The sequence below is a fragment of the Amblyomma americanum genome, chromosome 8 (genome assembly GCF_052857255.1).
Source record: "Amblyomma americanum isolate KBUSLIRL-KWMA chromosome 8, ASM5285725v1, whole genome shotgun sequence".
Classification (NCBI taxonomy): Eukaryota; Metazoa; Arthropoda; class Arachnida; order Ixodida; family Ixodidae; genus Amblyomma; species Amblyomma americanum.
Window position 1 is genome coordinate 11,255,722 of NC_135504.1, and position 17,870 is coordinate 11,273,591.

At 44.7% G+C, this 17,870-nt stretch overlaps 1 protein-coding gene and 1 pseudogene across 2 annotated transcripts in view; both read left to right on the top strand.

Annotated features, from left to right (window-relative positions):
• LOC144100911 (cytochrome P450 3A41-like) overlaps positions 1 to 8,049 on the top strand; it is a 32,501-nt pseudogene extending 24,452 nt beyond the window's left edge. The window contains exons 9-14 of the transcript XR_013307890.1: positions 718 to 784; positions 857 to 965; positions 2,798 to 2,886; positions 4,496 to 4,636; positions 5,320 to 5,485; positions 7,704 to 8,049. The product of XR_013307890.1 is annotated as a cytochrome P450 3A41-like (transcript). The remainder of the gene's footprint in view (positions 1 to 717; positions 785 to 856; positions 966 to 2,797; positions 2,887 to 4,495; positions 4,637 to 5,319; positions 5,486 to 7,703) is intronic.
• A 2,256-nt stretch (positions 8,050 to 10,305) lies between these two features.
• On the top strand, positions 10,306 to 17,545 carry LOC144102149 (uncharacterized). Its single transcript, XM_077635465.1, has 5 exons — positions 10,306 to 10,886; positions 11,951 to 12,014; positions 12,665 to 14,818; positions 16,452 to 16,668; positions 17,535 to 17,545. Exons 1-5 carry the CDS (start codon positions 10,870 to 10,872, stop codon positions 17,543 to 17,545), a joined length of 2,463 nt encoding a protein of 820 aa, XP_077491591.1. The 5' UTR covers positions 10,306 to 10,869.
• The last annotated feature ends 325 nt before the right edge of the window (positions 17,546 to 17,870 follow it).

Below are 17,870 nucleotides of genomic sequence, written 5' to 3' on the forward strand. Positions count from 1 at the left end.
GCAGGAGCTGCCACCAATAGGGCTTGTCAGACCCAGGTAGCTCTTCCCGAGCAACCTGTCGCGACCAATAATTAATTAAACAGCCACTTGCCACAGTTTACAGTTTCTTCACAATTCAGTGGGCACGTTGCGATGACGTCACAGGGTCACGTGACTTTGGTAGCACATCTAGGGCAGATTGCAGTGGGCCGAAGGACCTCAGAGACAATGGCTAAAAGGCGGAATGAAATTTCGCGGTCCTAATTTTTTTTAGAATTAGACCTCAAAACTACATTTTTCAAAGCGTTTAGCATAGTAATCGCCAAGAGTGTTGTATCTGAAGATAGTTAAAAGGGACAACTGTAACTGGAAGCAATATTTTGTCAACATTTTCAGGCACAGAGCTCAGATGCAATGCAGTCCCTCAACGCAGGATCTCCTCCTTAGAGTACTGTTTTTTTTTTCTTTTTAACTACTGCTCATAGAGCCAAATAAACGAATTCACAACTGTCACTGTATAAAAAATACCGCAGGGGAACGTAAAAAATTCGGTCAGAAATCATCATCACCATAAGCCTGACTACGCCAATGCAGGATGAAGGCCTCTCTCATATCACTCTAACGTCCCTGCCCCCTTTTTCTTTGTAACATAAGAACTCAGCTGTTGTTGTTTTTTTGCAGTTATCACTGTAACACGAGTTTTTGTGAGCGTCTTTACATTATTTTCGCCTCTTTCAGACAAAGACAGAATTGTTATGCCCATTTCGGACATTGCTGCCAACGCAGCAAACATAGTCCAAGCAGGGTGAGTGAAAACTAGACCGCAGAAGTGAGACCGGAAGCAACAATCCTTTCTCACCTCACCCTCCAATAACAGGTTCGAGACCACAGCCGTCACGCTTTCGCACTGCTTGTTCTGCGTAGCCAAGTTCCAGAAGGTCCAGGACAAGATACGGTCCGAAATCAAGGCCACTCTCGAGAAGCACGTGAGTGTCCACGAATATAACAAGTCAGTGAGAGGGCGTAGAAGCCTCACGGAGAGATCATTATAGAAGCGAATTTTTTACTCTTTTTTGTTTTCCGTCGCGCTTGCAAATCTGCATCGTCATCGCGGGTTCAGGCCATCTGCTAAATCAGTGTATGAAAATTGGTCCGGTCGTCATTATCGGCGTTTAATCCTTGTCTGTTTTGCGTTGTGCTGCAAGCTACGAGACTGAGGTTCTAATTCTTTCTTTCGATGCATTCCTGGGGCTAAGTAGTACTTCGTTCTGATGGTCCTATGCTGCTGGCTTGCAACGGCAGCTTGGGCTTCATATAAAATTAAACCAGAGGAGCCGTCGAGTCTCCGAGCTCACAAAAATCACCTATAGACAGTCTATACACTTTTTATAGACTCTATCGTCTTCTTAGAGATATTTATGTTTGTCTATTGATAGTCTATAGACTGTCTAAAGAGAAATGGACTAATATAGTATGGCCATAGATCTATAGATTATCTAGAGACTATCATAGGATCTGTAATGCCTATAGACTGTTATCTAGTGTTTGTCTATAAAGAGCCTATAGGCTTTATAGACAAGTCTATCTACAGCCTATAGACTGTCAAAAGAAATTTTTGGGAGGACGTAACTGCGCTTGTTTTTTTCTCGACATCATTACCTCGATACTGTACCAAACCAACGGCGTAGCAAGGATCTTATTGGTTATCGTAGATTGCAGCACTGCATAATTATTCATAATATTCAGCGGCAAGCACCGAGACCAGGATGGTGAACTCGATTTCAGTTTGCAGCATAATGAGCCTCTCCTCGACCCTGCATGGTGTGCAATGTCTCAAATATTTTCAGCCCTCTTCTAGCACCATGTGTGTGGAAGGTCCTGGTGAAGGTTACTGCACTTGCAATTCTACTAGGGATGGGTCAAAGCGTCACGTAATACGAAGTTTTAACTAATGCCGCCTTCGTTGCGTGTTGTGCATCGCAGATTGTATGCTCTCTTTTTTATTCAGCTCGCTTTCCGGGAATTACACCTCGCCCTTTTCACGAGCGTATTAAAAAAAGAGGAGGGGGGGGGGGGGGGGGGGGGGGTAGTAAGGTTTGCATCATGGTAGGTAAAATTTTTGATAAGTTATAGAATTTAAAAATGTTACCTTGCGACGAAACTTATTTGCCACCCTCGGGCAACGTTTGTGTTGTTTGTTCCTTTCGTTTTATTTGTGCAGGTTAACCACTGACTTTGATGCAGTAGCTAGAAAATGGTAAACGCAATGCGTTACTCCTGCGACTTATCTAGAAAAGGTCTAAATATATAGAATACTAATGTTTAGATGCATCTATAAATAACGCCGCCGCGGTGGCTCATTGATTATGGCGCTCGGCTACTGACCCGAAAGACGCGTGTTCGATCCCAGCAGCGGCGGTCGAATTTGGATGGAGGTGAAATGATAGAGGTCCGTGTACTGTGGGATATCAGTGCTCGTTAAAGAACCCCTGGTGGTCGAAATTTCCAGAGCCCTTCACTACGGCGTCTCTCATAGCCTGAGTCGCTTTGGGACGTTAAACCCCATAAACCCATAAACGCATCTAAAGTTATCTGATGACAGATGCTGAAATACATTTCAGGGCCATCTGTACGTACTATTGTAAACAAAACTTGCTATTTTTCAAGTACATTTTTTAATAAATCGGTGCCAATTCACATGTCTTTGCACAGACCTTTACGCAAGTTCCCCTTTGTAATAAAGCCTTTCACTAGGTTAACGCTCATTCAGTATTAGGCACTTTGCGCATTTTCATATTTTTCCTTTTTCGCATCCCAGGGAGAGTTCAACTATGAAGCGATTTCAGACCTGCAGTACACAGCACAAACGTTACTGGAAACACTGAGGATGTACACTACGGTCCCCGCGTAAGTACTGATCAACGTGCAAGTATGAAGGAAAAGTTTGTGCAATTCGCGAACTCAAAGATATCGGGTGCGGCTTTAGTTATGCAGGGACAATTGATAGACTTGCTCATTTAGGATACATTATACAAAAACAGCAGTTAACACTGGGCCACGGTCCATGGCGTACTGTATTACTCTGCTAGCCAGTCACAAGAGTGAACGAAACAAACTTTTTAATATTTAACGTTATTAAACAAGCCAGGTATCAAAATTAAAGAACCGATAACTTTTTCATGTGATTAGCTTCTTGTGTAGGTGACAATAAAATTTTTAACAACGGACTACTTTTCTGTCGTGGAGGAATGCTGTGCTGCGGTCTTGAATGTGGGAGAAGCTTCACTGCAGACTTACGTTGTATCCGACTGTTAGTAAAGAACTTTATCCTAAGCGTTAGAATGCAAATAGCACATGCTACACTCACCACACAGCTAAAGCATCGCCCCTTCAACTGTAATATGTTTCGTGTGATAATGCACTGACAAGACTTATCGCCTTTGTTGTTTGAGGCGAACTTATGCTTTTTGGACCTTGTCATGAATTCGAGCCATAGGCGCTCCATATCTTGAAAGCTGAGCAACGCATTGCTGCTTTTCGTTCATCACCAGGGTAATTCTAATTCCCTCTCATCACCTTCCTCCCACCGCGGGGGCTCAGCGTCAGTGGCTTCGATGTCCGGATGCTAATCCCAAGGTCGCGGGTTAGCATCCTGAATTCTGATGGAGGTTAAATTCCATACCCGCGCCTATTCTGGGATGTGGGTGCACAATAAAGAGCCCCAGGTGGTCGAGATTATTCCGGAACACTCCATTACAGTTTTACTCATAGTCCACGTGAATATGCAGCACGTTAAACTCCATATACCATAACATCTCGTGACCTTGTCAAAAAAAAAAAGATAGATAGATTACTGAAGCCTCAAACAAAGGTAATGAAAAGGACAAAGAGTCAAAAAGAAAACAGCATTACTTGGTCTGTAGTACGACTTCATCGTAGACGAAAGAACTGGGAACTTTATTACTGTTCACCTGATCTGAATAAACTACGCAATATTTGCTGCATCTCATCGAAAAAAAAAGGCTTCACCAGAGACTTTACCGGCATCCCCAAATTCAAGTCAGCTGTTCAGATTGGCCTGTCGCGCATTCCGAAAATGACCTTCCCGAAGGCATTTGTGCACTGACGTAATATGAGGCACACGCTTAATACGCCGTTGTTTTCGCAGATTAAGCGGTTAACGACTAAATCTCCACCTGTAGCCCCGAGATGTCTTGGTAACGACATCAGATTGCAAATGACTTCGCGCGGTAAGGTCTCATGGACCCATTATAATCGTTCACATTATCACGAGTAATGGGACCATTTGCTCATGGGATACATTTGTCACGTTAGCGGGACTTGACTTACTGCCTTGTGCACTACATGACTGACATAAATTAGTCACTGCCATATTTTAATTAATAGATCACATCACATCCCAACACTTGGCATGACCTATATATCAGTAGGCCTGGAATTGGTGCTACAATAAGTTAACGGTGTTTCAACATTTTTTAATTGCGAATTAACGCAGGTTTACCTCAAGGCTCGCCTCGTGTGACTACCGCTACGAAAGCTTGCTGATCCCCAAAGGTGCGAGCGTGATGGCGTGCAGCCACCAAGTGCATCACGACAGCAACGTGTGGGAACGACCTGAAGAATTTAATCCAGATAGGTGAGCCTACAACCGACGTGGACTGTCATCGTCACGCTTCTTGTTACAGCGTCATTCTGCATAACACCAATCCTCCCTAAACTGATGTTGCAGAGGTTGTGCTCTTTGGGACATTTCATAACGCAGTGAAGTTTGAAGTCAGTCCTGCTGTTGTCAACATGCCGAAACACGTCATTCTATATCATGGTATTCTTTGCACTATCGCGAAGAGAACGCCACGTAAACTCGTCCTTTATGATGGAGTTATTTGTGGTTAGGCGTTTTGAGGCTCTGAGTGCATTGCGCACTTGGTCTTGTATTCCGCGTGTGTTCTCCAGTATGTATCGACACTCTATTCAGGAGCTGGCTCTACACAACCACTTCAATGGATAAGTGGCTCGCGGGAAAATATATGTCATCCTCAACTTACAAATTTCTCAGCTATGAATGCTTCTTTCGTTCCCCCCCCCCCGAAAAAAAAGTCATCAGTCACTACAACACGACTATCGGATTTAATTACGAACAGGAAAGGTGTTAGTTTTTCTCAGTGTCCATTGAGAGCTGGCACAAAAACCAAAATATGCGCTGATATGCGCTTGCAGCTGGCTGTCGACTGGATTTCTTAATTTTGGCAACCAATTGGCATTTTGGTAATACTGTGGTGTGCATGGTAACGTTAGCTCTTAATCTTCCACTTCCCGCAGGTTCTCACCTGAAGAGAAGGTGTCACGTGATCCAGTCGCCTTCCAGGCCTACGGCATAGGCCCTCGCAACTGTGTTGGCATGAAGTTGGCCCAGTTGCAGATGACTCTGATCCTTGCAAAGTTGGTGCACCGATTTAGACTGCATTTAGGCTCCAAACACGAAAACGTAAGTAACGTCTCTCGTATTAAGAAGAGTGAATAGATTTGCACATAGACGGGCGGGACTCTAGGTGCACCTGGTGGAAAAATGCTTACTCAGGGATTTCCCGCAGGAGCCCATATATTGTGCTGCAGATACCTTTTTTTGTTTTGTGCACTATTACTTCCTCTTCTTCTTCTTTTTCTAAGCTCAGATGGATAACAAAGATATCCTGCTCTACTAGCTATATCATCAAGTATGCAGTGTACGCTTACAAGCCAATGTACATAAAATGCGCTTAGAAAAAAAAGGTGGCCATTTACCATTTACTGTTATCCAGCCGTTAAGAAAGATAAACTGGTATGATGTGATCGAAATAAAAGAATAGATATTGTGAAAAAATTATGGCAAAGAAATATGTGGGGAACTTGAGCTTGCCTGTTTCTCTCACTAACCTGCCAAAGTTGACGCAACCCGTATATAATCCGGACTACACAGCCCTTGTTCGCTTCATGGCTAATTTTAAAAAAGATCTTTTTCGCCCGCTATAGTTTCGCGCGACTCACTGTAGCTTGCCATGCTGACTGTGTCAGAATTCTTTGCGTTAAGTATTTACCACTCACACGTGATACTTCTATCCGAGTTGAGTTGAGTTGAGTGGTTGTAAACTACCGGTGGGATTAGCCTTGCAGTTGCTGCCGGCAATTGCTCCACCGTAGCGACACTTAAATAGAAATCGCAGAAACACTGTCCGCAAAAACCCAAATAGACACTCCTGAGGTAACCATGTGGAGGCCGAATCCGTGTCCTGCAGATAAAGTAGAAGGCGAGAAGCATCCCTTCTACTCGACTGGCTCCCGCGCGGGAAAATAATGTCCTGAAGAGAACTGTGAGGAACTCCTGCCTTCTTGAGGGATCCGAATAACACAGCTCGTTCCGCGTTGTACAAAGTACAGCACAAGAGGTAATGTTTTATGTCACCACACACACACCACACGTTGAACACAATGGTGACAACGCTAGGCCAGTCTTATACATCCACGCCGGCGTACGAGCAGAATCCGTGCGAACGCGGTGCAGCAAAGTGGCTTGGTACCTTTTGAGACCCTTGGTCACACATGGCTGATGAGGAGAGCTCCACAAAGAACTGAAGTGGCACAACACCACATCTCTGAACATTTTCTTGACTTCATGAGGGACTCCATGTACTGGAATCCTGGAGAGAGCTGTATGGGCGAGGTTGTATGGGCGAGCTGTATGGGCGAGACTTCTATCCGGTCTTCCCTCATCTATAGACGCCTCAAATGGAACGGCAAAGCAAGACGCGAGGGTGACGCTATTTCTTCTCGCTGTTCTTGTTTTTTTATTCTTTTAATTGTTACTTCATGTTATTTATCACCGGTTGTTATTATTGCTATTAACTTAACAGCCTCTGTTCACAAGCAGTTGCACCGCTGTATTTTATGTACTTTCTTTGTTCAATTCTGTCTTTGCCCTTCCTGCGATGATCCCGATTGAGATTGGCAGTATTTCTAAATAAATAAAATAAATAAATATAGAGTAGGAGAAGTGACCGTCCAAAAAGGTGACTCGAGCCGTGAGAGTGGAGAAGCACTTAAAGAACAGAGGGTGACCGAGAGCAGAGTATGAGGATGAGCAAGCCACTCTCGCTAGTTCTAACTAGCTCAGCGCTACATGCAGTGAATAATAATGAGAGGCAATATTGAGGCGATCGAGTGCCCGTTCTAGTCATATTATCGTTCATAACGGAGAGCTTTCTCTTCTCAGCGTAGTAGGCAGCCCATTGTATTCTTTACTAAGGGCCGGATCGTTTTTATTTTTCATTCCTTTACGTCTGCCCTAGAATAGCGTTTATTGGTCAGCAAACTGGCTACTGCACTATGTGTCGCAAGTTTTGGAAACCTTTGTCTTAAAAGCAATAAATCTTGATTTCTTTGTGGCACGGAAACTAGATAACGGATACTCGCACACGATGCCTTTTTCTAAAACTCAAGTATTTCCCAATACTTCCTTGTGAATAAAAATGCTGCCAACATCAGTCGTTAGATCAATCACTCCTTCTAAATCTGCGTTTTCAACCACATTTGTCATTCGGTGCGTGTTAGAACTACCAATAACAGCACTGCCACGATGGCCCAGGGAAATTCGCAGTAATAGTGATCCGCTCACAAGTTATCATTTTTATTAGTTATCATTGTTTCGTTTTTTTCTTGTCTTTCACAAGGGTGAACTGAAGCGGCAGATGTACTCAATCATCGCCTGCCCAGTAGATGGAGTCTGGATCCGGCTTGAAAATCTCGGCGATGGCTCCTAAAAACGCTTTGCCGACATCTCGACATTCTGCAAGTTAACCAAAACACTGCTTGCTGGCCTTGTCAGAGGGAAAGAAAGAACTGAGGTTCATGTTGGAACTGGTCAACATGAGCAAAAACACCAAGAAACTTTACCGGGGGCCACTGTGGCGAAGGATAAAGCCTTCCACGCTGCTCGCGTGAACAATACACGGTGCAGTTCTGTGTCGCCTTCCTCTCTGCGTTGCATGGAGAAAATAAAGACACATTCTTCACGCATTTTGGAAAAGTATGAAAAGCTCCTATGACTTCTATTGTTTTGTTTTAGACGAAAGCACGAGCAAGGCAATGCCACGTCTGACAACGAAGCTCTGATACCCTTTGTACATTCAGAGCGGAAGATCGGATCGCCCTAATAAAGATTCCTTCTGGTTATTTAAATGTAAATTTTGCCTTATAGTTATCAGGAGAAAATTACTCATTAATAAGCGGCTGAAATTTTTTTTTTCAATCCAGTGGTCATTGTTTAAGCCGTATTTTAAGAGGGTGTTAAGTCGTCTAAGAGGAGCTGTTAATACATATGTGAGGAAAGTTGTAATTAATTCTGCGATGCCAACTTTATGAACCCTGAGCAGCTTTTCAGCTACGTTGTTTATTGTTGGGGATCTGCAAATAGAATGTTATTTCTTAACGTTCGTGGCAAGCAATTGCTACAACTTACCGAAGCATAGACTCTATTAGGGAGGCTAAGATCTCGAGGCACCCATGTGTGCTCCTACCCACGTTTTTGCCAGACGTCCCCGATATATTACCTGAGAAACACCTCATGAAACATATGGATTTAAATCCAGCACTCTGATTCGTCCAGTGCTCGCTGGCTAAGTAACAAATGTTTCGATAGACAGTCTGTAGAATCTGTAGACAGTCTTTGGACAGTCTATTGAAATTTCTGTGAGGACTACTTGAGTGTAACACGCCACTCGCGGCACTGCAATGAATTTCTCAGTGCTGCTTGAACATGGATGTGGTTGGGAAAAAAAGCTCAGCAGAGCCACCAGGAGCTGACTTCCCCAGAGGCGGCGTTTCCGTCCGTATGTTGCCAGAGGCTCGCTGAAAGTCAAGCGTGGATTTTGATTCGGTGTTTCGTAACTAGTATGGTAACAAGAAAACAATTTGTTGATACCACACAGGCAAGCTCTAATCAAAGCTTTTTGGCCTGGTTCTTGCCCAGTGGCTGTGGCATTGTAGTCTTGTACACGAGTACCCGTATTCGAGCCGCGTTCTTAGCGCCCCTACAGAATCATTCCGCATCAACCACACATTTGGAATTACCGGCATATGGAGTTCATATGGTACGAAAATAGAGGAAAATCGCTTTGCATCTGAAGGCATCCTTATTGTTTACTTACTCCGTTTGCATGGTTTCAAATGATTTTCATATGATATGCGTCAGGTGAAGCGAGAGCCGAGTGGTTTTATATTTCTTGAATCTGTGTCGTCCGCATAGTCCTTATATCGAACCGTTATGATCCTATGGTTTTAATTTAAAACAAACAAAAAATGTGGATTTATGGGACTTGTCATATTAAAAATTTAAACAGGGGCTCTCAGTTTGACGCATGTGTAATGAGAGAAAGGGTCGTTTACGGATAATTCAGTTTACTTTAGCGAACAGAGCACTGGAGCGTGAAACCAGTCCGCTGTATTTGCTTACACCTCACAGCCACGATGTGTCTTTGGTACCTAAAAACGCATTGTTTTCCTTCAGGATCATGTGAGTTCCAAGTGCTCATGCAGGCTCAGAAAGGCCTGCCTTCATAATAGTTCTCGATGTGTATGGCTCATGCCTACCTTATGTCCCTCTTATGTAGCGAGATGAAATATTAGTTTATTCTCTGTCGTCATCAGTAGCAGCAAAAACTTCGCCTATATAACATGACTGCCACCGATTTGTTATGCATAGTTCGTGTTGCATCCGAATAGTCGAGATCAGTGCTGCCTCTTTGGACAGCTATAGATTAAACTCGATTAGAGCGTCGCACCGCCCCGCACCGCCACCGCTTACTCTGTTGTTTCGCACACTGTTTATTTTATTTTCCGAATTGTTACGCAAGGAAAGAATGTCCACAATAATCTCCGATTATTCATTTAAGCGAGAAACGAACGGCAAATAAGCTCCCGTAAGAAAAAGCTACATTTCTGAATCTTCTATTCGTATTTTATTCTATTTTTAGCTCCACTATTCCTATTTGACTCGGTAGCAAAGCTACACGATTTATGTTCGACTCAGCTTTTAAAAGAAGCTTTAATCGCATGCACGTAGAGTACTATTGCCAAGACGTTTCCGAGTTAAAAATGAAGTATATTTTGCGGGAATTCATTAAAACTGTCGATTATATCGACAGAAATCTGGACTCCGTGAATTTTTTTTTCTGGTAGTTGATAGCGGTGCAGTCTCTCTTATATAAACAAGGTATCGTTATCAAAGTAGTTTTTTGTGAAAACGGCCTGCGGCATTGTTCCTGTTTCCATTTACTGGTCCATCTTTCATAAGATCTGTTTTCAGCAAAAGTAGCTCTGTGTAGTCATAACGCGTCAATCAATCGATACAGGCCATCTTAATTCAATCTCCAGTCTCCGTTGAACGCGATGAGTTCAAAGGCCAAAGTGCCGATCACCACGCCACGCACTGCAAGCACCTGCAGACCTGCACTGTCTCCACAACAGAACGAGAAAAGGGCATCCCGCAAGGTGAGAAGGCAACAGCAGTTCATCGACGACTCCGCGCCCCGGTTGCTGTTGACAACCGCACCGCCTTCCGCCATCGAACCTGTGGCTCGCGGTCGCTGTATTTTCACTTCATCTTTCGCCTCCTCATTCGACCGCGCAGGTAGGACGCCGGTGCGCCTCAATCGCAAGCGTGGGTGAGAAGCCGGCATCGACCAAAGGCGGGAGAAGGCGCTAGACCCGGCACGAAAGTGGATCGATTCGGTGTGACGTCTGCCTACTGTTTGCGTCTCTCTCTTCTCTCTTTTTTCCTTCGCAGCGGCGGGTGTTACTAGAAGAACAGAGCGACGGCAGTGCGAGATAAACACCCAAATGGGTTCTCTCACTTGGTGAGTACCGCAAGGTGTACTTTGTTTCGTTTTTCTATCCTTTTAATTTCATCGCATTCAATGTATCCAAGTAAATGCCGCACAACACCGTGAGAACAGCAGCGAAAAATATATATATTCATGTTGGTACGCTTAATGAGCAATCCTCGTATCATCTTCCTTCGCCTTCGAAACGCGTGTCCGCTCAACTGGAAAATGGCAGCGCAGTTCATTACAACGCAAAACGCTCTGCTTTGTCATCACGAAGATTCAAGTGTGATTTCACTTATGTAGGCCAGATTGAACGAACGGGCCCGGACGGTTTAGATCGGTGAAACGGGTGCATTGCTATTGTGCGGGCCAGTTGGTTCATAGTAACTTTTAAAAAAAACAGTCACAAAAGACAACGGACAAGAGCAGGAGTGTACAAGCCACAACGACAGGACTGTCAACTGCAACTGTCAACAGGTCTGTACACTCCTTCTCTTGTCCATTGCCTTTTGTGACTGGTTTTTTTTTTAGTTAAAATTGTGCCACTCTTCTAAACTGAGTACACAGCACCCGTTGAGTTCAAGATATCGGTGCTGAATGAATGCGTTTGATTTGAGGAATTTGGTGATTAATGCATTTTTGACGTGCCATAACAAATCTGTGGGCTAGAGAATAGCCGGGATGGAGGACAGCGTAGTAATTTCGGCCATATGTGTCCACTAACGTCTACGCACGTGTGGCCGCAGTTATTCGCGAACAGGGTGGAGTCGTGGCGGACACGTAAAACGAGATGAAAAGCTGACCCCCAAAACGAAGGTTAAAACAATAGCATCGCAGCCCAAAGCGGCGAAAGAAAAGGCTGATTAAAATAGGAGGTATGAGAAAACCTCAAGGTGGCGTGAAACGAAGCTTGCATTCGCAATGCGCGAACATTGGTTTGCCAGCCAGCTGACGGTCTGCGCCTGAAAAGATCTCTCTAGGGTACAGCACAAAAGAAATTGTGGGCCCCTTTATGGCGTCGTGTTGTTTGTTTATTTTGCTCTATGTTTTTTTTCTAATTTTGGAAAGTTCACAAATATTTATGTACGAACCAGGACTCTGCTGCCCTTGACGCTGCTTGGTGGGGTGCCTTTGCCGCTTTCCAGCTACACTATCTACGTGAGTTGCTTTGTGCCTCAGTAATTTATTCAACATTTTTTACTTGAATTCTGAGTAATTAGAAATGGCACTCATTTTCTACATCGATTTGAGTCACCGATTAAAAGGAACGGAGGCAAAATATAAGGTTCATGAAAGAAATATTGAGCCTTCGACACCTGGACGTTAAGTTCGGTGCTGTAACCTCGGGGTCTTCTTGTTTTGAGAGCTTTGCGAATTCCCTCGAAGCGAACCCGAAAGTCTGCTGGCTACTCAAGATATAGAGGGCCGTAAAAATACTTCAGGATGTTTCGCCTCCCCTGGACCCAAGAAGTGGAAACGCCTTGCTCACAGATCATCTTAAATCAAAAGTTAAATAAATTCCATTCGACCTGGAAGCTTCACCTTCAAAGTTTTCTGTACCCGCACCTCTTGTTTAAATAAGCTTAGCGCAAGGCGAACTAGCTCAGCTCAATATTGCAACGAAACAATAAGCAATACTTGTATAGCTGAGTTTTTGAGAAATTAAAACTTCACTAAGTGGCGCTACCTGCTTAAACACAAGATAAACGATGGCTACTGCAGATTTCGCGCTTATTCTAAATGGAATAAAATTTTCTCACCATCGAAAACAAAAACTCCTGCGCACTTTGTTTTTGTTCTTTTTTTAGATCCAACGTGAGCTGCACCGGCTTTGCAAACCAGCCAGTTCGTGGTTGTGTCCCAAAGACATGATAAGCTTATGCGACCGCCTGGAGTTCACGAAATTGTTTTCGAGTTGGACAGCTGTCGCCAGTGCAAGCGCAGTCAAAGAACAACAAGACAACGTAGTTGAAATGCTCGAAGAAAGAATGAATAAAGTTCAAGGCCAAGTGGATCCGTGGACTTCCCCGCTGGCGACTGTTCTAAGGCAGAAGCGTGACGTCCCGCACTCTGAAAAGAAAGGGGGCAACAAGAGTTCACCATCCGCGTCCTACAGCTCTCAGGATACTCCCACGTCAAAGAGAGGCAGCCGCACAACAACAGCTGAAGAAAACGCTGTGAAACGGATGAGTCTGACAAACTCACCGGACGTGAAAAGTTTTCGAAATGCTACAGCTGTCTCCCTAGACTCCAAATTTGGACAAGAACTGACATCCCACGCACCGACTCATAACTTTTACTTCGAGCGGCTAGCCACTGCAGGAAAGATAAAATATCAAAACGGCATCCCAGGAAACGAGTTTGAAACTGCTGTCCTAGAACAGGATATCACAAACAAAATCGCAGATTCAACGAGTTCAACTGCTACAAAAACTAGTGACCCTTCGACGCAAGCTTCAAACAATACAGACTTTGATGGAATTGCGGCAGACACATACCAATATTCTAGTGAGCCCACCGACGTTTCAGCGTCCAGAAGATGGAATCCGGGTGAAACTCCCGCAGAACTAACGACTTCGAGAGAAGCACTGTTTTTCACAATAAACGAATCAGTTTTTTTCAGGCGCGCTCGCAACGCAGACAGTGACGTCAGCGATGACCAAGCAAAAACAATAAACACAATGCAGCTAGTTAGTAATTACTCCACCTCGACAGAGCACGATTCTTCATTGACTTCGGCCGCTTACATCACGGACAGTGCTTCAGAATCATTCACGCATAAAAATGACCATGTGACTGCAACTCCAGAGCTTCTGGATGAACCTGTCATACCCACGACCCAAGACCTTCCTGTTGGAACTGCTAGCCCCGTAAACACAGTAAAACCAGAAGAATTTACTCAGACGACACTTGATGAAAAAAGCCAGGTTCAGACCTCAGCAGTACCGGACGTACTTAGCAGTACTCATCGAAAATATCAGTCAACAGTGTCACTCACGGGGGCAGAAACCGTTCAAATCACCACAAATCCAGGGCTGACTTCAGGATCTGTAGAATTAACTTATGCAGCTCTATCTAACGCAGTCGAGCCTTTCACCTTATCACCAAAGGACGGAGTTACCGTTCTTAATGCAACATATGAATCATCCGCTTTGCCGACAGTGGGCCTTACCGTGGATGTGATCACTGATTCACAGCCAGCCCTGGAACCTGGAAATTCCAGCCAGATACCTGTGCAGCAGACGCCGGAAAGTGGTCAGCCAATCACTTCTTCGCCCGGTGATGTGCACACTTACACACAGACAATTCAGAAGCAACCCACGTCTCCGGCTCTGGAAGGAACCGCAGAAATGACCGCCGGTACAAAGCGCGCTGCAGCAGCAACTAGTAGCATAATGCCAGAAGAGAGAATGTCTAGTGAGGCTCCTCAGTATACTACACAAGCAAACAATCATGAAACAGAACCACCAAAAACAAACCCAGAAGCATGGACACCTTCAGAGCAACCAGATCACAAAATGGAAGGTGCGTTTAACACCCAAGACAGCCGTACATCTGCAGTTACACTTTCTGTACATGGCCTTCAGCAGCGAACGACCGCTGGCCTTGACCGAACAGACGACACTACCGTGGTCAGCCTTATAACGCCGAACCCAGCGTCGGGTCTGAACACATTAGTAGACGATAACTCATCTCATGCCAAAGCCACGCAGAATCCGTTGCCTACGACCACATCACAGGATGACGTACGCGACAGATTTGAAACAAAACCACCATTTGTAGACACTACTGAAGAGCCCACAGCTCCAGTTTCTCTTCTCCCCACGTCGACATCAGACGCCGAACATGCAACAGACACAGTAGCCAACGTGTCGCCCGTCGACGCAGAAAATTCTTCAAACTCGGGGCAAACATCAACTCCCCTACCAACTAGCGCACTAAATCCAGAAGAGGAGCAGATGGTAAGCATGAAGTCAGTCTTGTGTTCGTCGTGATTAAGTCCGACATTCTTCGACTTTTAATGAGTTTTTGTTCTTGAAAGTCGTGCGGCTTATCACTGGGGAGCAAAGAATGAACGTTCTTCAAGTAGTCCGGCTCCGAAAAATTAAAAGTTTTACAAATTTTCAATTCCTCTGTTTCTCCTGCGTAGCATTCTCCAGATTATCGAGACTTAGCTCCTTCTATTTTTTTTTAAACTACATGAGGCGAAGCAGGATGGCATAGGCAATCTTTGCTTCGAATGGTTGTGGAGGTGAAGGCCACTGTCGGAGACTCCTTAAGCCCAAAGGAGCGCCTTTAAATCCTTTAAATCACAGAGACCAGAGCCGATTATAATTTAGAGGAATGAAAGTCAGGGATTCGAGAGTTTATTCATATATTAATACTTTAGGATTTTATGAAACTTAACGACAAGTGATGTTTCGTATTATTTTTGCGACAACCGCTTGTGCTGCACGCTAGAGAATACCGTGTAATGATGCAGCGCCAAAAAACTTCATAGCAATCATCAAATTAGCCAAAATCTTGGTTTCTGACCACATAGTGTAAGATATATTCCGACCACATAATGTAATGCCTTGAATCAGGTTTGTGGTCTGGTGGTTCAATGTCACAAAATATTAATCCAACATGACAGAACAAGGACATGAGAAGACACACAACAAGACAGGAAAGCGCCCGTCCTGTGTAGTGTGTTTCCTTGAGTCCTTGTTCCGTCATGCTGGATTAATCATTGGTAACAATGAATGTAATGGCGATTTAGTTTATCAGTTAGACATCAAGAATAATTTCTTTCTAGCTCAACATACAGTGCAAATCTGATTTCTAGCTTCTAAAAATAAGCGCATGCTTCCTTCTGTTTCGAAGCACTTTATTTGCATCTCACATCAATCGAATGGCCTTGATATTATAAGTGTTCGAGCTCTGAGCCGTACTATGTGCCTGCGTCGAACTTACATTCAAGCTTCGCTTTTCTTTGTGTAAAATGAATGTCTTTACACCACATAACTTTTGTCCTAAGTTTATTTTAGGAAGTTGATTTGCAACATTAAAGAACGGTTCGTTCTATCTAACTTTCTTGTGAACACTCTAGTAAGGCTCGTGTAACATTTGCAGCGCTCCAAACTGTAGTTGCTGTTGTGCCATTGGTGATTGGCGCGTATCCAAAAGGGAGATTTCCTACAGAAGGATACCGCACACAGTAGGAAAGCCTGATATTACTGGGCAGAATTCAGAAGGAGAAAACGAACAGTTAGAAAAGGAGCAGCAAATCACCAGCAGCCAAAAAAAAACATTCCAAATCTCCTGCCCTGGAGCTATAAAGTGTCAGCGTCGGCTTGCCTGGGAGCTTTAAAAAAATCATGGCACAGTTCTATTAACTGCTTATCAATAATTCCTCTGCACCCCCTGCTGAGTATATTAATTCACGTTTACTTAAGCCTAGCTGCCATAAGAAGTTATTTTCTGCTTTAAAACTACCTTCGCGTTCTATTAAATGCAAAAACCCTAACTCGTCTATCACATACCTTATATGGTAAAAAAAAAATCAGCCACCACGTTCCGTCAAGCAGTCTGTGCCCCACCGTTCCTTTCTAGGGAACCGGAAGAAAGAAACCGGAAGTTTCCCCCACCGTGCAGTCACCGGAAGCGTACCCAAGCGTCAATAGCGTCCGCGTGCGGCTGGGTCTAGACGCCCGCTACAACAGCTGTGTCCGCGGCCGCGAATGGCAGTTCCGGGAGCACATCCGGCGGCAGCTGAGCGTCCTACTCAGGGTTCCTCTTCCTGGAATCCGAAACGTCCGCGTCAGGCCCGGTAAGTTGGGATTTCTGGTGAGTGTGCTCCCTTTTACAGGAAGCTTAGATGAAGGACGCGGCCACGGATCCTGGACACGGAGCCAAACTAGCTGTACACAATTTGATTTTCAGCACTTACGTAACTTTTCGGTGTGTTCTAGGCTAAGGAATTTTCTCCCCTTAGGCAAGAATAAAAGATTGATGGTTCGCGTGTTCTTGAGCGTTTCTTTCTTCCCTTCGTAGTCCGCGTACTGCAACGTGTAGGCTGGGAAACTTTTCCATCACAAGGCGTATGTCAACCAGCCCGTTACTGGTGTGGTGGAACTGCGCTTACCGAACAGTTTTCTCTACCCCTGAGGCCATGAAGCCTGCTTGAGAGCTATATTACACTTCTACAAGTGCGCCATTCCCCAGGCTTACTATAGGCTTTCATGTCGCAGACTTACGTGCATCCCATCATCGCAGATGACACATAGAGGACATCAGTCGCTGCGCGGCCCAGAGGGCCCTTGTAGATTAAGCCCTCAAGAAAATCATTAAGATATACCTTCCCGTGAACAAACGACTTGCTCCCGGTACTCCCAGTTTAAAGCACAAAGTCAGTCCTGTACGTGGCTGTCTTCGTAAAAGTTTGTCCCCATGTTCACATTGAGGTTTAACTGTTCTGTTCTACTTGAAGTTCAAGATAAGAACCAGTCTCTTCGCAGCGCTCCTTTTTTTTATCCAAGATTTTTTGTTCCAGCGTATTTCGCTCGAGAGACGTGGGCAAGCCGATGTGTGCGTCGGCATGTGCACTGTCCGGAATTTCCATGCAACTCAAACCATCAAGATGTCACCTTCCATCTGCACTCTTCATATTCTTCGTTCCTTTTCCCTTTTCCATAGGGCCGAGTTAGTAGCTTGGAGTCATGGTTCCTCAGGCCGACCTCTCCGCCTTTCCCGTCATTAAATTTCTCTCATTTCTGTCGCAGGGAGCATTCTTGTAGACGCAGACATGGTTCCAGTGAAGACGCCTACATTGGAACTGGATAAGCCCGCTCTGTTGGCGGCGAGAAGGGACCTCCAGGAACGCATCGACAGAGGTGCTGTCGTGGTCGTGGATCTGGACGGGAACCGCCTTCCGATTTTCACCAGCACGGTCTACTCCCTGCAGCCACCCCATGGTCGGTATTCTCGAGCTTGTATGGTTGTGATGATAGCTGGTGCAAGCACAAAGAGCTG

Coding starts and splice junctions, on each gene's coding strand:
- LOC144102149 (XM_077635465.1), top strand. Junction 12,015..12,664: donor TTTCCAGCTACACTATCTAC/GTGAGTTGCTTT, acceptor TTCTTTTTTTAG/ATCCAACGTGAGCTGCACCG. Junction 14,819..16,451: donor ATCCAGAAGAGGAGCAGATG/GTAAGCATGAAG, acceptor GTTCCTTTCTAG/GGAACCGGAAGAAAGAAACC.